Raw genomic sequence first — 24,784 nt, 5'->3', positions numbered from 1 at the left:
TCTCCCACCGGGTTTCAAGCTGCAACTCATGCAGCCCAGGAGCCCCAGCATAGCCTCTGGCCCAGCCCTGAGCAACCTTGGCCTACAGCCTGGGGCCACCAGGTCCTTGGAGGCAGGCTCAGTTCCACACAAGTTCACATGACACAGAAATGGAATAAAAATGTGTGACTGCATTTAAACAACAGTTTCTCTCTGTTGTGACATGTGATATGACTGCACATGTGGGGATGGCCTGCTTTCAAACCCAGGCTCTGTGGCGCCTTAAAGGGCCCTTGAGGCCTGCACAGCCGGGCAGCCATCCTCCCAAGCAGCTGAAATGGAAGGTGACCGGAGGAGCCAAACCCAGTGAATTCAGATGCATCAGGACCCTTCCAAAGGTGAGCGGTTGGTCCCTCACTGCTCTGCCCCAAACCCTGCGGGTCTCAGGGCAACTCGGCTTCTCTGTGCCTGACCCTGGTCCACTCTTCACCTGGCCGCAGCCACACTGACCTCTCTGCTGTCCCACAACACACCAAGCACCAGTCCCCTCGAGGCCTTGGCATGAGCCGTTGCCTCTGCCTGGAAGGCTCTGCCCCACACATGCCCATGGCTCACGGCTTCAAGTCCCTGCTCAAACATTACCTCCTCCTGGACCTCCCCCCCCATGCTCAGCACTTCCTACGGCCATCCAGTGGAGTTCTTAATTTCCGTCCTCACTGTTCGTTGTCTGTCTCCCCCAGCTAAAGGTAAGCTTCACCAGAGCTAGGATCTTTTCTGTTGTTGATTATGCAGCCCAAGCACCTAGAAGAATGCCAGCCCTTAGCAGGTGCTCCATAAATATCTCCTGGATGTTGAATGGAAGTAAGTCACAGAGTGGAGAGTCTATAAAAGTACAGGCACTGATTTGCAATTTAGTTCAATGCTTACTCAGGGGCTCCCGGGCTACAGCACTGAGGATGGGTGGATGGGTGGATGGATGGATGGATGGATGGATGTTTAATCATGCTGTCAAGAGGTAGGGAATAAATTCTACAACTCACTTTTCCACAGTGTATTTTATATCTCAAATGATACATGAAAGGTATGCAGATAAAATTTTAGAATGAACCAATTCAACAAATCATAAACTAATGTGGTCTTTGAGACAAAATGAGTCGGCAAACACGCTGACATACCACTGTTTCTTCCAGGCCCTTAAGGTCCTCCCGGGCTTGCTCCCTTTTGTCATTGAGCAGCCTGAAAAACAAGGAGGAACCATGAACCACCAGAGGGCGCCAGAGATCCCTGCTCACACCACTGACACCTGCAGGCAAATCGACGCAGTGAACCAACCCCACACATGGCCATGGTCTGTGTTCAAATCGGCCGGACCTAGCCAGGGTGTTTGGGTACCTGACTCACAAAAGTAGACTTTTTACGACTTTGCTGGGATGAGAGAAAATGTTTAGTGCACTCACAAGAGCTTTTCCAGTTTCATCTCTCTCTCTTGGTCCTCTATTTTCAGCTTGTTATAATCAGAACTGAGCTTCTCTTGTTCCAGTTGCAGTTTCTGATTCAAACTGAAATTGAGAGGAAAAAGCAATACATTCCACATCCAGCTGAAATTCCAAGTCCTCCAGCTAAAGATGTGGTTCTGTTCCAACCCCATTAGTTCTGTGCAATAAAAGAGGCAATTCTGGAGGATTTTCAGGGATCAGAGAACAAACTCACACCTCCCTCCCTGCCCAAGTGCAAACGAATTTCTGGGGAGAATCTGAGAGGCATGAAACTCAGGGCTTTGAGGATATATTTATAGTTGGCTTGTGAGAGAGCGTCAAAGGAAAAATAATGAGACAAGAAAAGGCTGATATTTTAAAACAGAAAGAGCGCCTGTCAGAAAATTCTACAGACGTCATACACCCACTCAAGGAACCTTATTTGGCCATTTCAACCTTCTCTGGTCCCGTGTTCTGAAAACACCTCCCGAATCTAAGTTCCTGGCTGACAGAGGGGCAGATCCACTGGAAATATCCTCAAGGAGGGAAAGGGGAGGAAACTACATCTAGGGTCTCTGCAGAAAGCCAGCTCTTGGGGGGCATTTGGCCAACAGCGACCTCGGCCCAGCAGTCACTGGCCCTGGTGCATGGCCTCCCAGACTGTAGAGGGCGCACCAGCTGCCCTCTGAAGGAAAACGCTGGGGTCCCCTTGAAAGGCACAGGCCCAGAAAACATCCCCACCTACTAGCTCGCTCTCCAGCCCTCCCTCTTTCTCGCCTTCCTCCCTCTTTTCCCTTCCAATTGAACACTTCGAGGGTGACTAATCAGGATAATGAACTTGAGATGCACTTGGAGGAGAAAGCACAACGTGAGTGACAACCTGGCAGTGCCCAGAGGATCGGGGAGAGTGGAGGCTGCGGTGGACTGTGTGCGAGGCCCCACCCGGTCGCTCACACTTTTGCTCCAGTTACCATTCTCTTTTAAAATGCAAATGTGCTGTGTGGGCAGCTCAGGTACATTGAAGAGATTTGGATCAGCAGTCTGGAGAATTAAACTCTAACTCCAGTTTTATTCCTACTTAGCAGTGTGACCCTAAGTAAATGGTCACACCCCGCTCCCCATATAGAGGTTTCTTCATTTACAGAAAATGGGAGAGGACGGAACCTTTGGTCTAGCTCTGGGGGACGGACGGGGCGAGTGGCGGGAAGTGTCAGTGGATTGGAAAGAAACAGTATTTCAACAAAATTGTTTTCCTATGCCTTTTATTTGGGACATTAAAAACATTATTCCATACAGAGGTTCATTGCTAAGGAGCTCACTGTGCAAAAAAACATAAAGGAGACTCAGGAAAGGATCCCACAGGCACCTCCCAGCTGGGTGACTTGTGTGAGGAAGAGGAGGGGAAGAGAGGAGGGAGAGGCCATCACGGAACATGGGCTCTTCAGTGGCCGGACAGCACCGGAGTAGGCCTCGAGAGGGCGTCACCAGGGCACAGACACATGACACGGTGGGTGCTTAGAGGTGTGCACGTGCAACCAGGTGGCCTGGAGTCGTTCGGTGTGCATGCATGCACTGGTGAGGACACAGCAGAGCTGCCTTCTCCGGAGTACTTTTAACCTATCTGAGCCTGAGTCAGGACCGATTTAGGGTTTGGGGGGGTTGTATTTTTCATAGCGTCCCTCCCTACTGGGACATGTGTCTGCCTAGATGAGTCACCAGTATGACCCTGCTCCGCAGGGACTGGGAAGGCAGCTGGGCTCGCCTGCCACCTGCCCCACCAGCACCTCAAGGCCCCGTGCCAGACGGGGAAAGGGCCCGGGGAACAGCCTGTCTCAAGCTGCAGCCCCAGAGTGGGCCCGGAGCCCACAGGGCCGAGAGAGCAGAGGCCCTGGCGGACAGCCGCGTCCTTGCAGGCTGGCTGAGAGCCACGCCCCCCCCCACGCCCCTGTGCCAACTCACTCCCGAATCTCGTCAATGATCCTCTGCTTCTCCTCGATCTCGTCCCGGAGTCGGGACAGCTGCCTCTGGTGGGCCTCCCGGTGGCTTTCCATCTGCTGCTCCAGCGCCTTCTGCGAACCGGCCGGGAGACCATGTCAAGGCCTTGCCAGCCCCCAGCCCGCCCGGTGACAGGCCCTACCCACACCCCCCAGCATGGGCACGACCTTTACTTTTTAATTAAAAATGAAAAAGTAAAAATCTTATCTTCCCATCGTTTTCCCACAGTTTTCTTTACTGTTTAAACTGGTACCAAAAATAAAGATATCTATGTCTAAGATGGTAATTCAAATTTGGGGTGCTTCTTTAAAAAGATAGAGGGGAGAGCTGTTTTCTTCCATTCAAAGGAAGGATAAGCATTTCTTCAGGAGTTAACCCCACAGTGTGGCCGGGGTAGGGACTGGGAGGTGCGGCTCTTTCCCTCTGCATCGGCAGGGGAAAGGGAAACGAATTAATGCAACGTGACTACTGCCTACAGACACCGCAGGGTTCCTGGACACCTCCAACTCCCACCCATCCTCGAGCCAGCCTGGCTGCCGGGAGGGGCCCCTCCCTGCTCCCTATGGCACCGCCACACCGCACACACGCACACACACACACACACGCACGCGCGCACGCACACACGGCGGAAGGAGACCGGTGTTCCCAGCCCAGCGAACCCAGTGCAAGCGCACGCTGGGCTCAGCGCAGGGGCCGCGCACGCACCTTCATCTCCTCCGCGTCCTGCAGCCGGGTCAGGTGTTCCTTCTCCTTGTCCTGGAAGCTGACTTCGTGCATTTTTTCTGTTTTGAATTTTAAACGATGATTTCAGATTTAACTGGGAGTACTCATACCCAACGTAAAAATTTTAAAAAACCCAGAAGACTGGAAATGGCATGAAACACCAATTACAACCGTGGCACAAAGGAATGTCCCTCTGGAGGAGGACTTCTGGCTAAAGCAAGGCTCCTGGGAAATTACCTAGGTCCCGGTGCATGGGGGGGGCGCGGGTGCGGCAACTGTAGGGGAACGGGGCTAATTTGGAATCGGCCACTCACTCTACAACCGACTCGCACCTCACACCTCATAGCACTGGTCCCCCCACCCCTGCTGGCCTCGTGAGTGACCCCTGAGGAAAAAACGTGTTCTGTATATTATAAACATGCTTTGCAGATTATAAATGTGCTGTATAGATGATAAATGTGCTTGGTAGATTGTAAATGCTTTGCAGATTATAAAGCACACTGTGAATCCTAGTGGCATTTGGATTGATGCCACCATTAGAGTTCCACAAAGATCTAATTTACCTCCCATGGGTAAGCTGTTTATTCTCTAAGAATCTGGAGTAGGAAAACAATCTCAGGATAAGAACAAAGAAAATAGAAATATAAAATAATGCTCTCCAGACTAGACGGGAAGGCCCCATATTTGGGACAGTGCTGTTGTGTGACATGGGGGCAAGGGCCACTGTCCCGGTTCTGTTCTTGGTCAGTGCCCCCACCCCAGCACATGGGCAGCCAGGGTGGGGTGGGGGTGGGCAAAGGACTGAAGGCAGCAACCTTCAAATCATTAAGCTCCCTCTCTGATCTGTTCCACTTTATTTCAGGTTCTCCTGCTTCTGTTTTATTTCCTCTCGGGGGCAGCACTGCAGAAGCCATTCGCAAGAGGAAAAACTCCTTTTGTGTGTCAAATTTTGGAGGGAGCATCTCTTCCTAACATTCATCCATTATCACGTAAAGAAAACACGACAAGATTAACGTGGGGTGGGGCATATTCTCTTTTCAAAATTTGCCTTGACGTGGAAACAAAATGTACTTACTGAGCAAATAACTATATAATAATAAAAGAAATACAAAAGGATAACGTCATCACCAATCCTATTGCCCCATCAAAGCCATTTTCGTTTCAAATATTAGTTTGCAGGCCTTGACTTCAGGCCTGCAAACTAATATTTTGTTTGCAGCAGCCGCTGACTTCTCGGTGCTGTGACAACGGTGAGGCAACCACCACACGGTGTGGCTTTTACCTCAGGTCGCAGTGTGAGCACCACTGCAGCCTTCACCTGCTTCACCTGCTTCACCTGCTTCACCTCCAATACAGAAAACATGTGCTGCTGAACTACACGCCACACTTCATCTAACTGTTGGACAGTTAGGTGGCTTCCTTTGTATCTACTACTGTGAGTGGTTCTGCAACGAACATTTGAGATTTGAGGATCAAAAGTCATAAAAAGTGTTATAATTTTACAAATGCTTTTCAAAGTGCCTCCCAAAGGCCTCCACCAGCTCTCCCTGCAGCCCACCACGCGTGTGCTCCCGTGCAGCACCGCGCACACGCCTGTGGCCCCGTTCTGGTTTCTGCCTGTCTTGCCACCCGCCTCTCCTGGACCACTTCTGTTTATTCAGATGTACGGAGCGCGTCCCATGCGTCAGGGACTTCCTGAGCACAGGCTGCCTGACAAAAGGAAGGGCTTCTCCGCAGGATGGAGGGTGCGGCTGAGCTAAGGCACAGGGTGGGGCACAAGGTAGATTTGACTTTAGAAGAGTCCCCTGGGTGGCGGCACAGTGGCCGGCCTGGAGCAGATGGGGGTAGGACCCTCGGTAGATGGATGCAATCACAATTCCTAACTAGATGAAGGGCAGTGACAATGAATGAAGGCTGAGATGAGCAGAACCAAAGAAGCATTGCGCAGGTGAAACAGGCCTGTCAGACTGAAGCTGAAGGGAGAGCAGGGCGGGGATTCTGACTGGGGCGGCAGGGAAGACAGGGAAGTGGGAAGTGGAGAAAAGATGGAGGGAGGGCTGTCTTCTAGATGGTTCCCTGCCCCCTCCCCAATTACACTATTGTTTTTAGTTGACTTGGAAAAATAGCTCTCATTAAGCAAAATTAAACATCGTGAGTTCAGTCATCTGGAGAGTGCCTGATTTAGGCTGAGGGTTTGACAACTGCAAAGCAGTCAGTCAGTTACCTTGGGCTCGGAGCTTGGCCAGCTCTTCACTGAGTGAGTCTTGGGACTCTTCCAGCTGCCTCCTCTTCTGTTCCATGTTCTGCATGTAGTCCGTCAGGGATTTGATCTTGGCTTCGTGCTTTACACGGCAAAAAGATAAAAAGGAGTGAATGACTAGCCTGTGGTCATCTCAGCTTGCCTGGGGCTGTCCAACAGGAAAATGCAATGGAGGAAGCATCTTTGAGTCCCTTTTTGAGTTCCAACACCCAAAGTGCAAATAGTCTGCCCTTTGCTTAGAGTCTGGCATCACCAACTAGCAGAGTCCTCTGTTTCTTCCCTGTACTTCTGTGCTTCACCCCCCACAGCTCCCCCCCCCATGGCCATGACCTCCTCGCTGTCCAGGAGGTCACAGCTTAGCGAGATACCAAAGCCCAGACTGTTTTTCCTCCTGGTAGAAAACAGTGTGCTGGAGAGAAAGGGGCGGGGAAACGTCTGGGGCCAAAGGCTTCATTCTTTCAACCCTCTCCTCTGGATGGTGTCTTTGTAAGTCAAATACGGCTTTTCTTTTTCTATCTCTCAACCTCACCAATTCTTATCTCATGGACTTTGAATTTTACATTTTCCTCTCCCTGGTAAGCTCTCTGCCCACCCCTCCCAGACGTGGACCTGGCTAGATCCCTTTATCACTCAGAGCCCATCATTTTCTTTAAAGAACCAACTTTCTACATGGTTTATCTTACCCATTTCCTTATTTGTTAGTTCCGTGAGGGTAGAGTATGTGCTTAATAAACATCAGTGCAGGAATGAATGAATGAATGAATGAATGAATGAATGGGAGTTCCTTGACAGGACAGGGACCGCAGTTTCTAGGCAGATGGAAATACGCGGACCCTTTCCCCTCCAGATCTGCAGGGTCCACATTTTGGCAGAAAGACCCAGCAGACTAAGCTCTAATCTCATGGAATAACCTCTGGGAAATGGGACTCTGTTGGAGCAGTAGTTTTACAGCTTTTGGTGAAGCGGATGAGTGTAAACAAAGACGACAATAGCATTTTAGCTGGCAATGTTTTGTCAGATTTCTTAGATCATGTCAGAAAATAGACAGCCAAGGTTTCTCTTATTTTTGAGCCTCAGGAAACAATAATTGAATCTTTAGCTTTGTGTGTTGTAGCAGAGTATAAAACAGCACCCAATGGAAACCTGTACTTGTTGCTAAGGTAGAAAGCCCTGCCTGACTTAAGCATTCTTTAACCCAAAACATCCTGAAACTCTTGACGCCCATCTCACATTCCCAAAGTCAGTGTTACTCTAGAGACCTGGGCACCTGGAGCGCCAGTTCTGGGCTCCAAACTGTACAGCACCCCACGTGGGCCACCCCTCTGGCTGTGCCCCGCTGCAGCGAGCAGTGCCCCCTGGAACTCACACCCCCCTCTAGAGCACTCGGAGTGTCCGGGACCCAACACTCGCCACTCCAACAGCTCTAAGGCCACTCCCAGGGCTGGTGCTCACGCTCCACCGTGTATTGCAATAGATTACAGAGGACACAGGTGCACAGTTCCCTCAGTTCCCAGAAAGAGCAGATGGACTTGGACGTGGAGGCTGGTACATCCAGATGGAACAAAAAGACAGAGGCTGCGGGGCCTGTTATTTGCACTCTGGCTTTGGCCTCCAAACGGCGAGCGCAGGACTGCCCAAACACACACGGCGGCAATGTCCCCGAGGACCTGGGAATGGCACTGGAGGGGTGCTGTGCCCCAGTGTTTGTCACTGTTCTGCACGATTCTTAAGAATTATAAAAACGGCAAAACAATAAAGCCCGCCCAGCAAAAGTGGCATATATTTCACCCATAATCTGCTCTAACTTATCAAGTCTTTCCTCCTTCAATCCCTGGTCTTATCTATATGAATGTATATTTCACAAAGTTGCAAAGCATATGATAGGCACTACTCAACAGTTTCACTTGCATCATCTTTACATAATTCTACTTTCCAAATGGCTGGGTTTAATAATTTTTTTCCTTTTTATTGAATGTACTGGGGTGACACTGGTTAACAACATTATACAGGGTTCCGGTGCACAGTTCTATCACACATTGTCTGTACACTGTGCTGTGTGTTCACCACCAAGTGAAGCCTCCGTCACCATTTAGACCCCTACAGTCTCCTCCATCACCCCCCAGGGCCTCCAGGCATAACAATTTTATTTGTAAGAGCAGTGTCATATTCTTCCATACAACTTTATGTTACTGCTCTATCAATAAATATTGTATCATAATGTAAGTATTATTGCATACAATGTCTTTTATATAAGCTTTAATTTTTTAGTCAGGAAATGATAACATCATATGAAACAAAAATTTTTCATTATCAATTAAAAACACCATAAGTAAAATTACTGGACCAATGTATGAGGTCTGTCCATAAAAAGTCCAGCCATTGTTAATATAACGAGAACAGTTTGTGCAACATCAGTGTAACCTGGCAGCCAAGGCGAGTGGACTGGAATGCGCATGTGTGAACAACGATGACTTCATTGTACTAGTCAGGGGGGCAGTAGACGCCCTTGAGTGAGCATGTGTACTGTGTGGCTGTCACATTCAAAGTGACTAAGCGAGTATAGCAATGAATCTGCATCAAATTCTGCATTAAGTTTGAACATTCCTCTACTATTCAGATGATTCAGAGGCCACAGCTGTCGGCAACTGGTGATTGGCAGCTTCATCACAACAATGCACCCACTCATGCATCATGTCTCCTGCCATTTTTTTGGGGCAAAATATCAAATCACCCAGGTGACTCACCCCCCTACAGCCAAGATTTGGTGCCCTGTGACTTCTTCCTTTTCCCAAAACTAAAATCACCTTTGAAAGGGAAGAGATTTCAGGCCATCGATGAGATTCAGGAAAATACAATGGAACAGCTGATGACAAATGGGAGAACTGTGTGAGGTCCCAAGGTGCCTACTTTGAATGGGACTGAGGTGTCACTGTCCTGTGTACAATGTTTCATGTATCTTGTGTGTTCGTCAATAAATGTCTCTATTCATATTACCTGGCTGGCTACCTTGTGGGCAGACCTCACTCATATACTTGTATTTTTCATGGCTTTTGATTTCCAAGGTGCTTTCCAAAAGGACTCACTGAATCAGACTTTTTTCAACCATGTACATAAATTTCACTATCACACACTAGCATGGAATAATCTTTTCAAGACATTTCTGCTTATTATGTTAGTTATAAAGTGAAACCTGGATGTTTTAATTGCATCTCTGAGATTATTGTGGTGGCAAAAGGAGGCTGCAGATGGTTCTATGATTATATATTACTTCTACGTTTAAGAGCATAACAGAACAAGGATGTGCTCATCTGCCTCGGTCCTGCTCGACACCCCACTCCGCGCTGACACCTATCTGCTTCCCCCAGACGGCTTCGGCTGTTTTCATGCCTAGAATACAGCGGACAGCAGCACACCCTGCACTGCTCATAGATGCCTCACACCCCAAACCCCAAGGTCAGATAACCGTGGCAGGCGAGAACCGAGGCTACTTTCTGGAACCACCTCACTCACATGAAAATGCCAATCCAATGGGAAGAAGAGCCGCCTCCCTCCCTGAGTGAATGGAATGTGCCCTGCGGCTAGAAAGTCCCTTCCAGGCTTTGGGTTCACATACTCTTTGGTTTAGGAACCAGCTCTGCCTTTCACCGTCCTCATGAGTTTGGACACTGTATATAATCATTCTAAGTCTTAATTTCCTTATTGGAAACAGAAACAACAAAAAAACCTGCCTACTGGAATTTTTTTAAAGATCGAGTGAGACGGTGCCTATCAGGTGCTCAGCACCCAGCACGGCGCAAACCCGCAGTGTTACTAATAACGGCAGCGGCGGCAGCAGGGGCTGCTTTCACCCAGTGAGCTGGCCCTGGGCTCGAGGGGAAAAGGTGAAGGAACACTGCCTCAGTGACAGGAGTTTTAGATTTCACCCAACATTATCCATTTATTATTGGGCTGGCCCAAAAGTCCTTATGGTTTTTTTTTTTCCATACAATGGCTCTAGTAGCACTTACTTGTCTTTAACTTCATTTGAAGCAATTTTGTTAGACTGTATTGTGACAGCTGCCATATCAGCACTCATTTAAAAAAAAAAACCTTATCAAAATTTGTGAATTCTTGTATAGCCGTTTTAATATTGAAGATGGAAGAAGATACACAACATTTTCAGCATATTATGCTTTATTATTTCAAGGAAGGTAAAAATGAAACTGAAATGCAGAAAAAGCTCTGTGCAATGGATAAAGAAGGTGCTGTGACTGAAGGTGTCAAAAGTGGTTTGTGAAGTTTCTTGATGCCATTGACATTTTGGCCACATAATTCTTTGCTGTGGGGCTGTCTCATGCGCTAGAAGATGTTTAGCAGCACCCCTGCCCTCTACCCACTAGAAGTCAAAGCAGGAGACAGCTGACATACTCAAAATATCCAAGTTAATACAGTTATTGGTTAAAATGGAAAATGTATCTTTTATTTTACAGAAAAAATGTAATGGAATCTCTGGCCAATCCAATCTCCCCCCCCCCCACCCTTTCTACTTACCTACCTGTGTGCATAACAACTTCCAAGTTAGCTGGACAGAGATATATAGACACAACCTTTAAAAATGGATGGAAGGTAATTCCTGTAACTCACACAACCAAACCTAGCCTGGGTGAAGACGAAGTCTGGGGCATTGCTGCCTGGGGAGGCCATGGACAAGTATCATGTAAAGCAAAGTTTCACCGATATGCCCAACATGCGCCATCAGCCCCAGTAAGAGCTCAGAAGCAGCAGATTTCAAGAGAACACAGGTGTGAAATGAAGAGGAAAGGTGTGACCTACCTGGGATATGAGCAGCTGGCAGGCTGCCAGCTCCCGCTCGCTGGCATTCATCTTCCTGTTGGAGTCCGTCTGGGCGCTCTCAAGCTGTTTGCTGCGGTTCACCAGGGACTTGACCTCCGACTTCATCTTGCTGATGTACAGACGGGCCATGGTGAACTCCTCCTCAATGACTCCATTCACATCTGCCAACTGAGCACAGGAGGAAGACATTCAATTACTGCCTATAATTTTCAGAGGTTCACAGGCTCCCCCAAAACCTGTCTGTGGATTCCCAAGATGTCTGTGGGTTCCTGGTTAAGAATCCCTAATTACAGGACCACAAACGGAAATGATTTAAAATGTATGTGTTCAACCTCAAATTCTCCAAAACTTCAGGCGAAACTTTTAATTAAAAACCTCCACTACATATAATCCTCAATCAACCACGTTTTTCTTTACAATTGACTTCTACGATAAAAGAGATAATAGCGAAAGAAAAAAGGCACTGGAGATTAAAGTAAGAGATAACTTTGAAGAAGTGTTCCATTTGATGTCTTATACCTTATATTTCTAGACCAGCAGAGAGACCCAGTGTTCCTAAAAATGCCTCTGAGCCCCTGTAGAAACTCCACTCAAAATTTCAATTATGTTCTCTATAGTGTGCTATTCAGACGCAGTAGTAGTCTAATGGCTTGAATATGTGCAACTAAGGGTTGAAATAGAAACGATTTTCTATATAGTCCTCAATTCAACAACAACAAAAGCCCCGTGAGTAAGACCTGCCATTACCCAAAGCCCTCCAGATGCGGGTTTTCTGCACGACTCCTCCTCACTAAACGCAGACCAATCTGCGTTTTCTTGCTTCCATGTGCCTGTCCCTTTCAAGCAGACAGGAATCCATCTTATTATTTAGGGTCATCTGAGAATTACAGTCTAAACCCACCTTTAGAAGAGAACTTCTGACAGCCAGCATTCCTGCATGATCTCATATTTGGTTTCTAAGTTTCAGGGCTCTACTGGAAACAAAAATTGACACAAGATACTCGGGCTAGAAACCCATTTGCTGAGAGATGCAAACATGCTCTTGAAGGGCAATTGTGCAAATGAGCAAAGTAACTGTGCATATTCTGTTTAACCACCAGAGGGCACCCTAGCACCTCGGGAGAAAACAGAACCCAGCCCAGGAACAGAGGCTTCCGCTGGTTCTAAGACATTTCCAACCATGTTTTCCTGATGTTCCACAGTATACTCCAACAGCCCACTTTTGTCACTATTGCTGTCATTAATTCATCATGTGACTATCTTTTCAGTAAACATTTAAGAGTTCGGAATATGGAATTGTGTATCGACCCTGAAAATGAGTAGCAGATAGGGAGTAAAACCAGACAGCACGCTGAACACCTGTAATTTGGAGTCTACGCTCCCTTAGAATTCCAGGGCAGTATCTGTTAAATCAGTGTCCATCAGCACACTTCAGACCTACATCGACGGCAAGAGAATCCACCAAGGTCGACTTGCGGCTCCACTTTCATTTAATGGGGGTTCTTGCTCAAGCCCGTTACCTCTGACTGCGAGATATGTGTCTACCAACACCACTCCGCCTCACATGTTCCTTTTATAATCCCGAGGCACAAAGAAAATGAGTAAGAAAGGCCTGCAGTCTTTAAATGTTCTTGTTCTCCAGTCTTGGAAATTGGTTGAATGTGGAACAGGGAAGAGAAACTCGCTCTGCATCCTGACCCGCTGTGCCCTGCACGCTGTCCAGCTGGCAGAAAGGGAAGGGAACCCCCGCACCTTGTCCGTGGAACTCACAACCTACACCAGCTGCTGGTGGCTGAACCTTGCTGGAAAGCAAACCCTCCTCCCTGCAGGCGTGTCCTCAGACGAGAACGCTTTCTCTTCTGTGCCCAGACCCCAGGTGAACTGGGGGGAACAGAAGTGCACACCATCATGCGCTGCACCCTAAAAGGGTATTTCCCCCCACACTAGAACCGTAACATCTGAAGACTCTTCTTCTCCTAGGAAATCTAAAAAGAGATTTTGCATCTACGCCTGATTGAAAATAAAAACAGTATTTCAAACAAGTGATTTCAACTGTAAGAAACTGGAAGATTTCTTACCCCTTAAGAGTCCATATATTTAGTCGTTAAGTTCAAAGTTTTCAGTAATTCTAGTGCACCATTATTTCACAAGGAAGAGTCAGTTTGTTGCCGAAATGTTATTTCTAATTCTCCCTGGGGCCTGTCAACAACCAGCCATGCACGCGAGCTAGACGGTGTGCTGCAGTGCAGGTGACAAATGCAGCAGAAAGGGCTGCCCACGGGTGCAGAGAGAGCCCGCAGCCGGTCCCTTCTACTCTGCCCGGAGGGAGAGTCACCCCCCCCCCCCCCCGCACCGTCTGGCTGTGCCAGGGGCCATTTCTAGGCCAGGTAAAAATGAGTAAGGTGACTGTTTACATTCTAAGATACAAAAGTTGGAATGAGACTAAAAGAAGCCCGTGTGGGTCAGAAGAAAATCAGGCAGCCAATCCACCCACTTCATTTATTCGACCTCTATCCTATTAGCTCCTGGCTGGATTCCTGAAAAATCTTTCCTTAAAATTTAAAAAAAACCCGGAGAAAGGCACATGAAAAGGAGAGGAAGCTCACTAATAAACCCTACAAAGTCAACACTGGGCTCATCTCGTCATTAGCTGGTCTCATCTTGAGTCCGGAGAAGTCCAAAATATACCCAGACTCATCTCAGACCCACCGGCAGGGACCTTGCAGGAACTGAAAGGGTTTTAGGAACAAAAATACAAGATTGCTGAAAAAGATCTCCTAAATTTGCTCATTTTCTTAGATCAAAACAATTACATCAACTGTAAGTGATGTAATAAGTGGGGCTTCATCAAACTAAAAACTCTGCACAGCAAAAGAAACATCGACGAAATGAAAATGCAGTTTATGGAATGGGAGAAAATGTGCGCACATCACGTATCTGGTAAGGGGTTAATATCCAAAATATATTTAAAAACTTGTACATACAATTCATAGCAAAGACAAACATTCTGGTTAAAAAATGGACAGAGGACCTGAACAGAGGCTCTTTCCAAGACACACAGATGGACAGCAGACACATGCAAAGGGGCTCGACCTGACTTGTCGTCAGGGACACGCAAATCAGAACCACAGGGAGACAGCACCGCATACCTGTCAGAATGGCTGCCGTTGGAAAGACAGAAATAAAGGTGTGGGCGAAGCTGTGGAGAAAAGGGAAACCTAGTGCACTGTTGCGGGGAGTGTGCACAGGTACAGCCACTGTGGAAAGCAGTATTCCTCAAAACTTAAATTCCTTAAAAGCAGAACTACCAAATAATCCAGCCACCCTGCTCCTGGGTAATAAGCGAAGGAACTGAAATCAGAATCCCACAGGAATATCTACACTCCCCCATTCTTGCAGCATTACCCACAACAGCCAGAACATGGAAACGGCCTAAGTGTCTGCCAGCAGAAAGGTATGTGTGCGTGTGTGTGTGTGATGGGAAATTACTCAGACATAAAAAAGAAGAAAACCCTGCCATTTGCAACAAAACGGATGGACCTTCAGGATTCATCCCTCAAGTGAAGTAAGTCAGACAGAGAAAAACAATACTATGTGATATCACTTATATGTGGCATCTAGAAAACCTGGAGACACCAAACCCAGAGAAACAGGGCGTAGAGTGGTGGTTACCAGAGGCCGGGGGGTGGGGGTGGCTGGGGGACACATTGGACAAAGGATACAAACTTCCAGGTACTGTATTAGCAAGTTCATACAGTGAATACACAGCATGGAGATGACAGCTAATTAAACTGTATCATACATTTGAATGCTGCTAAGAGACTGGCTCTCAAATGTTCCCATCAGGAAAAAGAAATGGTACCTTGTGATAAAATGAATGTGGTAGATAATGCCACAGAGTAATTATTCTGCAACATATATATGTGTTAAATTAAGACACTGCATATCTTAAATTATACGATGTTATGTGTCAATTATATATCAAAAAAAGCTGTGGGGGGTGGGGGAGGCGGTGATTATGTGCCCATATGACAGCCCTAAGAAATACCTGTGCATGTCCTGTCATCTCTGAGCTGACGACCTTCACGATAAGCTGGCCCCCTCGTCATTTACACAGCAGGGGAATGACGCCCAGAGAACTGAGGGGGCCCAAAGTCTCACCACGCCTCCCCAGGTCTCACTGCCGCAGTAATTAAGTCACAGTTATAAGAAAAAAACAATGATTAAGACTATGATGCTCTGCAAGTGAGAATTATCAATGAAATTAACTAGTTATTAATGAAATTAACTAGGGCAGTCAATGTCTGGAATCCAAAAATACCTTTAAGACATCCAGTGGAGTGTTTAAAAATAATTTCAATCATACTTCAGATTCCCAGAGGTAAGGACTCTTTTTTCAAATGCTAAAGCACCCAGACACTCCTTGATTTCATTAGCATTTTTCATCAGTTCTATTTTAGAACTTAGCATAAAAATATCTTCCTTTATCATTATCAGCAGCAGATGCCAACCTCCCATAAATCAATTCCACCTCCATATTTCAAGGGGCATTTAATCACCCAAACGTCAGTTTATAGCTCAACACCAGGGTGTATGCTTCTAAAAATTCTTCTAAATCATCAGATATAAAAGTACCAAACTACAGCTTAATAGGGTTAATCCTATAGTACCTGAGAATTCTAGGCTAAAATTAGATTCATTCATAAAGATTCATGAGATATTCAGTTACAATAGAGGTTCCATGAAAGAATGATTAGGTTTTGCAAGAGATCCACACTCTAAGCCTTAGAGCTGGTAACCACCCAGATAGGACTTTCTATGCTTTCCAGAAATGTCTATAAACAAACGTAATCTGGGGAGCTTTTCTAGTACAACCCCAGCTCAAAAACGGAGTGTTCCCACAAAGCAGGCTAATGCAGTATTCAGCCTTTTAGAAGTCAAATGGTTAAATTAAAAGATTTGGGTTTTAGAGGCTTGTGAGGTGAAAGCTGAGCAAGACAGCACCACTTTCTGGCTTGATTTGACCCACACAGTTATCAATGGCCACTTCGTGCAAGGTGCTGTTTATTGTCACGGGCCACTGCAGTGCACACCACGTGCCACCAGCATGAGGATTAGACCAGTGAGACAGAATGGCGGGCCCAGAAGCAGTCCCACCCACTTCTGGGAGTGCTGATCTGTCCGCTGTCTTCCTGTGGCGATGGTTCCATGAGCATATACGTAGGCCGTAACTTCCCAAACTGTCCACTTTAAATAAGTACGGCTTATTTTCTATCAATTACACCTCAATAAACCTAGTTTTTAAAATGTGTCTAATTTTTTAATGGTATCTCTTATATTGTGGCAAATTTTTCTTGGCGGAGAACTTCATTTATTCTCTCTCTTCCCTCCATTCCTCATGGACAACGTTATACCACCCCATTCTTCCCACATCCCTTACTTCCCTGCCATCAGTGGCATCAATGTGCATAATACCAGGGGATTGTTTATAGTTGGCTTAAGCCAATGATAGTAATGCTATTTCTCTGCTTTCCTAGCTTCCCTTGCAGTGTGGGGAGACCCACTGCTGGCCAATAAGGGGTAAGTAAGGGGATGTCTAGGTGACTTCTGGGATATAGTTCGGTCCTGAATGAAACTGGCTACTTTTTCAGCCCATCCTGCCTTGAATATAGTTGTGTTAGGATGTGACGACTGGTGCTATAGCAGCTATCTTGCTACCACGAGACAAAAAACCTACAGCTATAAAAAAGTAACAGGCTAAGGAAAGCATAAAGGAAATAAAGAAAGGGCTGGGATTGTTGACATTGTTGAAACAATGCACCAAACCAAAACTGGCTTCTAAAACTTTAATAAGCAAAACAATGGCTTGAGGAAGCTTGTTAAAGTGAAGATTCTGATCAAGTAGGTTTGAGGTGGGCCTGAAAGTGTGTATATTCCCAATTAAGTTCCCAGGTGACACAAATCACACTCTGAATAGAAAGATTCTATACTTCTCACACTGTGAATAATTAAAAGTGGCTCTGCTTTTTAAGCCATTGTTAGAATCCTATTACTTTCACCTAAAAGCTTTCCTACTTCATGCTGATTGGTTGGGGAATTTTCACTCTGTTGGATTCTCACAGAGAAGGAGAAACACGATCCTGAGACTGGAACTGTTGGTTAACCTATCAAACTCCAAGTTTCCGTGACACTGGCATGTAAGTTTGAGGAATAAACCCAATTGCATGACATCAACCCAGACCTGGGGCCATGTCCTGTATCTGAAAGGTCAATTTTTTCTCTTCCTCCTTTCCCCCCAAATCATTCACTAGCCATTCAGTCAGCCCTTCTATCTTTCTGACTCGGTATCACAAAGCACGGGGCAGATGCAGAGCACGGTGCTAAGCACTGGATACTGAGGAGGATGAAGCAGGGACCCCGCCTGCGCAGGACCACGCCATTAGAAGCACAGGTGGGCAGAATGCAGAGGGGCTATAACTTACAGTCTTCACGTCATTGGTGCCGATGATTCCACCTATCTCCCCCAGATCCTTCAGCAGCAAATCCAGGATCTCGGTGGCTCTCTTTCTCTGGTGGTTGCTGAGCTCTTGAAGCTGGCTCAGCTCTCTCTGTGTGGTTGTCAGTGTGGTCTGAAAACACATTTCCACAACACATTAGAAGGGGTGCCCATCAACTCTACACTCTCAGCACGGCAATGAATGACAACACACGGAAGATGGACCTCTGTTCCCCTTCCCTGTGATTTCAATATGAGGGTCCTTGTCAGCCACAACTATCGTGCACTCTGTTGAGGAAAGGAACTGGTCCTGGCCAGATATGTTATGTCTACTTACCAGGTGACAATTTCCGGGTTAGCAAAATAAGTTATTAAAAATAAATAAAGCCCCAAAGGAGCCCTTACGTTTGTAACGTGCAATCCCCCTCCCTACCTACCAGGTGCTCTGTGGCAGCTCATGTTCTCCAGGGCTGCACGCGCCCTACGGAGAAACCTGCTCCCGGGGCCGCCCCCAAACTCCCATCCAACTGCGGTGTGGAAGGCCCCAAGGGACATGAACGTGTTTACAAAACAACTTGGAGAAATTCTAATCTTCATTGTGAGCTGAATTAAACACTCTTCATCTCTTTTCTAAGTATATCAAGTTCAACAAGATCACAATTCTTAATATATAACGGAAACTCCATTTTATTGCCAAGCATTAACAAACACATATTTTTCCACCCCTCATATACGTCACCAAAAAGCATATATCTTAACTAACTAACTAACTAACTAACTAACTAACTACCTAACTACCTAAAACTCACAACATCCAAAGAATTGTCATCTTTTAGTGTCTTGGTGTCCACTCAGCCAACAGTGGAGAACGACTGGGGAGCCATGCAGGTTAAGGCAGACACCTGTGCAGTCTTCCGCCTGCAGCTGTGTTACTAGAACACTTTCTGATGATCTGCCTGAATGAGTCCAGCAGTGCTTCAGTGTGACAGAAAATAAAAACTGCATTGTGGAAAATGTTTCATTGTCTTGAGAAGCAAATACCAAGGACTAGCTAAAGAACCCTGCAGATAATAATAAGCAGAGAAAATCTACACCTCCTACTTCCTTAAATGACTTCCAGTCTGTCTGCCTTGCTCTGTTGTTGTTTTTCTTTTGGCATCAGCACCGCTGATTTCCTTTTGCTTTTAAAACCCACAGTGGCAGTAGTTCCCATCCAGGGAAGCCATTTGAAAATGCTCCCTTCATGCAACTGAATGCATGGATGAGGAGCCTTTTCCATTGGCTCTCTGGTCAGCAGCTTAGAGCTTTCCTGCACCATCTGCTACTTCTCCTTGCCCAGGAGAACTGGATGTTTTCCACAGAGCACTCTGGGCACAATCCCATGATACCAGACCTTTGGGTCGAGGTGCCAAGGGCAGCTGGGTACAGCCATTCAGCTTCCCACCACCATCTTTCCAAGTAGGAAAGGACAGAGTGGACAACAGCCCACCACCAGCCACTCTGTCAAATGCTCACTGGCCCTGATGCCACGAGCTCACCGAGCAGAACCTGCAGCATCTTTCACTGGGAGAATCTAAAATTTAGATAGTGTGAGACTAAAGCACTGGTTTAAAACAGGACAACAAACAAACCAGCGCAGCTCCGTCCTGGGCTAGTACGAGAAGCTGCAGGAGGGACCGGATGTCACTGAGGAGGGCAGAGACACAAGAGTGCAGCCCACTGCCCTCCCGGTCACCCACTGTCACATGCTAACATGACAGTTTGAGATGTACTCATTGACACCATTGCAAATGCACAGGACACTGAGTGCATTATGTAAATCATTACTAATTCTCACTCCCTGAAAGTAGCATGTTATTATCGCCACTTTTACAAATAAGGGAACAAATACTCAAGACACTTGAATGTTTCAACTAAGGCCTAATAGTTGTAAAGTGAAAATCTGAACAAGGATTTTTCTGGCTCCAACATCTGCCCTCCCCTTGACCTTGACGGGTTTCCACAAGGCATCCTGCTAACATTATAAATCCCCTGGATATAAAACAGTTACGACGTGCAGCTCTAGGATGCGTGCACAGAAGTCACTTACACAAAATATTTCAATTACTGGAAGATTTCAGAGGATGCATCTAAGTCTAACACTGAAAAACCATCCAGCCAACTGCCTTCCTGCACCCAACTACGGGCATAAGCACAGCAATGGCAGTGAGGAAGCCCCGCCCCCAGACAGCAGTGCTCCCACCGTTTTCTGGGCCAGCTCATCCGTCAGCTGCTCGTTGGCTCTGGTCTTGTCCTCCACCTCCTGGGACTTCTGGTCGTAATTGACAGCCAGCTCCTCCAGGGCCTGGAGAACCTCTTTCACCTCATCCTTGGCTGCCTCGTTTTCAATCTGGAGACGCGTCAGCTCCTCCTGGATCTTCTCATAGTCTCTTCTTGTGGAGGCTAAAAGCTGGGGATGTGAGGTGGCAGGGAACTGTGAACCTAATGATCAGATGTCTGCGTTCTGGTCCCCCTCCAAAATAAAGTGATTGTAAAAAACATACAAAGAAACAAATTGGAAAAGCTCAGAATGACTAGAAACCCTACTATATATCCAGATGCTAAATTTAAAAATAGCATGTTTTTTTTTTCAAAAACCTGTTTCTCCTTTGTTCTTCTTCTCTCTCTCTCCTTCTTCTTTTTAGTTTAAAACTGCGTAGACTTAACTCAAATAATTGATTATACATCAAAAATCCTCATACTCCGTAGTTGGCTGGCTATTCCACATGTTTAAAAAACGATGGGCGCAAATGATTTCTGAAGGCAATAATAACACTTACATGACTTTTTAATATTATCATTTATTTCACATTGTAAACTGGTCAATTGCAGAGTCAACCAAAACAGAATAAAACAGCAGGCACCGATTTTTTTTATATTCATCATGGATGCAGGGCAGCATATACCCCAAATATTAGCGTGAGTTAAAAGTGAATGACTGGGCATGCAGATGCTCTCATTATCTCGGTGCCTATTATATTTTCTGATTTTCCCGTAATGAACAGATACAGCCTTGATGCCACGGAAAAAGGCAAGTATTGGGAGTTTGTCTTAACTATAACAGAAGGGAAAGGTTATCAAAGGCAACTGTACCAAGCTGGAAATGCAAAGGAACAGAACAGGAAGAAGAGGGCAGGAGACACTGAGCAAATGGAGACTCAGCTGTGGTTAAGAGGCAAGGCAATTAAACGTGGTTCGTCTCGCTGCAAAGGCATACAGGATCTCCCGGCCGAGGGAAGTATTTGGACAGTGGGCCCAGTCCTTGTCCCAGAGACAAGAAGGGGAATGAAGAGGAAAAGGAAGGGAAGGGTTATTTAATAAGTTATGTCTATGGGAGGGCTGGGAGTGCGGACATGAACCCAAGCCACCTGCTATAACTGCGCTGCATGATCCAATCCATAGCATTTTAGCAACAAAGGAGAAGGCACCCTAAAGCACAAAAGATACAAAATATGTTTGATAGATTGTCTGCTTTTTCTTTGCTTAGGCTCCTGTCTGTAAAATCCTCGGCCAAACGCGATGCAATAAAGACCCTCACGGGAGAACCCAAAGCCACCGGGGAGGCTGAAAACGGCCCGCCTGCTTTTTATTGCATCACACACACATGCACGCAGCGTCTGGACCCCTCTCCTCTCCGCTTTCCCTCGTCTACCTTCTAATTTCCGTTTGTTTGTCCTTCCTACAAGACAGCACGAGGACATGGTGTGTATCCAATACCTGAGCCAGCTGATTCTCGGAGCTGAAAAAGGCTGAAATGGCAGAACACGGGAGTGCCGAGCACTGGGTGTGAGGGAGCAGGACCACCCTGGTCCAGCCACCGAGCTCCTCTGTCTCGTCCCTTTGAACACTAAGCGAAGCGACCAGCTACACACTCTCAGAGTCCCAAGGCTCTACCAAGTCACACGTTTATTTTCTAAACTCAGGCGAAGTCTGCTGTTAATAGGCATTGAAAAGAAATCTATCAAGAAATTTCCACATGATTCAGGGATTTCAAAAAAATTCTTTGCAAATTAAATTTCTGGGAGAAACGTCAACAACAGAGAGTAATAAAAGAACTTTGTAAAAAAAAATTTATTACAAACTTTACCTCATCCTGATCCAACATCTGCTGCTTTAGCTTTTCAGCCAGCTGGCTCTGCTGGTTAATTTCATCATCCTGAAATGAAACATCATGTTTAATTCTTTTCAGTTAGTTATGTCATTTTAGATATCCCAGTTTCCCAAGATGGTCGGATACCAGGATGCCAGCTGTGAGCTTCCCGATAAAATGAAGGGAGTGGTGCGGTGCATTCCCACATAAGGAAGATTGGTTTTGGGACGTTGATTCTGTTAAAACATCTCTCGCCCACCTTCGTCAGCAGATGAACCCTCTGGGTACTCTGGAAAATACAATGTCCTGAGCGTTCTCTTCAATCCCTGCTCTTCCAGAAATCAGAGAGCCAGGGCTTGGGGACTGAAAGGGAACTCTGAGACCTCTCTCCCAATTTCAAGATGTTAACAGTGAATTCCCAGCTCAAAAAACAAGGCAATTTCTAACCATCTGCACTGTAATATATTCATGCCCCAAATCCTGTCAGACACATCAGTGACCAGGAATGTTGGCACATGGTACGTAGGAGAGACCAGTATTTCTCCTTCAAACCTCTTACCTGGAGAGGAAAACCACTCACTGGAGAATTAATCTTTGCCATGAGCAGGCCTCCCACTTGACCAGAAGTTAATTTTCTTAACCAGTGTGAAAAAACAACAACAACAAAACGCACAGAAGCTGAGGGCGGAGCGACGCTGACTCTCACTGCCACTGATGCCCACAGGCGCACGCTTCTCCTCGCCCTCACTTTCCAACACCAGGCGCTGCTGCCACAAGCCAGGGCCGCCAGGCTCTCACTGCCCACGGGGGCATCTCTGCCTCTCCCTTGACACGGCCACCCAGCTGTGCAAAGCAGCAGGCAGACGACACTCAGCTGCGCGAGGCTCAGGGCTTGTGGCACACATTCTCCTGAGTTCAAAGGCTCATTGGAGCAAAGCCTGTGAGAATGACAAGTTACCTGCACAGGTGCCTCCCTCCCTCCCTTACAAACGGCGAGAGTCCTGTCTGATGACACTTCTAGGGTCTAAACCCCACGCACAGTCAGTCAGATTCAGCTCAGTGTTGTGGGTCCCTCTTTGTGCCAGGTGCTTCCCAGGTGATTTCATCAGCAGATATTAAAAAAAAAAAAAAAAGAAAAGGAAAGGAAAGGGAACAGGAAAGAATAGAATAGAAAAAAAGAAAAACCTACATCGTGCTTCCCACCTTTCCTGGAAGTGAGGCGAGGGCTAAATTCAAGGGCCTCGTTGGCAAATCTTACTAGCACAACCCCAGTTGCCCACGGGATGCTCTCCATCTGCCTGTCATGTCTGTGCATTCACCTGCTCAGATTAACTCGGTGTCACAACTCACGCTGTTCACGGAGCAAGGAAATTCGAAAATCAGTACGACAGGATCTGTATCTCCTTTTCCTTTTCATAGCACTTCCTTTGGCCTTAATTCTGTCCTTAAGGGCATCCTTTTTCTACTGAACGTTCTACTTCAATGTTTCTTTAATCATTAAAGAATGAGCTGGACACAGGGATGCCCAACTCATTTTCACCGTGGGCCACATCAGTCTCGCAGTTGCCTTAAAGGGCCAGATGTAATTTCAGGACCGTATGAATGTAACTACTCCTTAACTAGGGGCAAGGAGCTGGGCACTGCCAGCGGGAAGAAACAAAGTACAGGGCCACACAAATCAAGGTGGAGGGCCGGATTCAGCCTGCAGGCCTTGTGTTTACCACCTGTGCTTTAATCGTCCCCAAAATACTCATGACCTTCCTCCCCAAGTCAGATTTCTGGCAGGGAAATTACATGAAAGTGAAACCACCAAAAGTGTATACCCACAACTAGAAGACTATTTTGTAGGACTTTCTCTTCTACTTTGTAAACCTGGAATGTCAGCTACCAGGAACAATTCTGTGTCACGTTTCTCAGCACATAAATATTAAACAACACAAAAGACTCCAGCAGTTTAACATCAGGAGTTGCCATCCTCCCCTGGGACATGTACGCAACAGTTACGTGTGACATAAATCACAAGAGAAGACGAATGGTGGAACGAGCACTTCGTTCTTGTCCTGCGTTCACTTTGAAGCCTGAAGACACGGGCTTCCGCCCAGACAGGTGCCGAGGGGGACGACGCAGGGACTTTTGCGGTAATAGCGGGGAACCAAGGGCCGCCACCCCCATCTGGGAAGCATGAAGAACAGGGATTACATTAGAAGGACATAAATCACTGTACCATAAATCATTTCCCAAACTACACTTATCCTTTATTAAGGCAACTGCTCTAAGGAAAGAGCATAGTCTACTGTAATTTAAAAATTTTTTTTCAAAAAACTTTCAGAACAAGATGTGTTATTTTGTCTCTATTATTCAAGTACATCTCGTACACCATGTTTACACCTGCTCACTCTGATGCTGTTAAGACCTAGTCCGCGCATAACAGACTTTAAAGCTCTTTTCAGAAAATATTCTTGCACTTGAATTTTGTTATCCATGAAATAGGTGAGTTGCCCACAGGTCGCTGGCCACCTTTAATTATAAAGATGTTTTTGTTGCATGGTAACCAGTGAAGTAAAGTTCAACTCATACTTCTTCTTACACCTAGTCCTTCTCATACACTCTCTCCAGCAGTGCAACAGTCCTGGAGAGGTGCGGGGGAAGAAGAGGCACAGCGCCAACGCTGGTCTGCTCGTCTCGAAACTCTGATTTCAGCCTACCTGACACCACCTACGACGTGGCTTCTCCCTTAAGCAAACTGAAAGGGAGAAGACAGAAAGAAAGAAACTAATATTTCTCAAGCACTGGCTATGCACTAGCAACTTTTACTCTCCGCTGCAAACTTCTGATGTAACAGGTGGGAGCCGCGTGCTGCAGATGAGAAAACACCCCAGGTAGGCAGGTCACCA

The 24,784-nt window shown here is 46.5% G+C and overlaps 1 protein-coding gene across 1 annotated transcript in view; it reads right to left on the bottom strand.

Moving 5' to 3' along the window:
• The window catches only part of KIF5C (kinesin family member 5C), a 150,073-nt gene that overhangs the window by 22,649 nt on the left and 102,640 nt on the right, over window positions 1-24,784 (bottom strand). The window contains exons 13-21 of the mRNA XM_053670705.1: window positions 21,888-21,956; window positions 20,004-20,210; window positions 17,748-17,894; window positions 11,245-11,433; window positions 6,397-6,514; window positions 4,155-4,231; window positions 3,414-3,523; window positions 1,437-1,538; window positions 1,155-1,215 (exon numbers count right to left, since the gene is read on the bottom strand). Coding sequence (XP_053526680.1) covers window positions 1,155-1,215; window positions 1,437-1,538; window positions 3,414-3,523; window positions 4,155-4,231; window positions 6,397-6,514; window positions 11,245-11,433; window positions 17,748-17,894; window positions 20,004-20,210; window positions 21,888-21,956 — 1,080 coding nt within the window. The remainder of the gene's footprint in view (window positions 1-1,154; window positions 1,216-1,436; window positions 1,539-3,413; window positions 3,524-4,154; window positions 4,232-6,396; window positions 6,515-11,244; window positions 11,434-17,747; window positions 17,895-20,003; window positions 20,211-21,887; window positions 21,957-24,784) is intronic.

Source organism: Artibeus jamaicensis, unplaced genomic scaffold, assembly GCF_021234435.1.
Source record: "Artibeus jamaicensis isolate MK-2021 breed Jamaican fruit bat unplaced genomic scaffold, CSHL_Jam_final contig_603, whole genome shotgun sequence".
Taxonomy (NCBI): Eukaryota; Metazoa; Chordata; class Mammalia; order Chiroptera; family Phyllostomidae; genus Artibeus; species Artibeus jamaicensis.
Note: the sequence above shows the minus strand (reverse complement) of the source record. Positions and strands in the feature narration are given on the sequence as shown.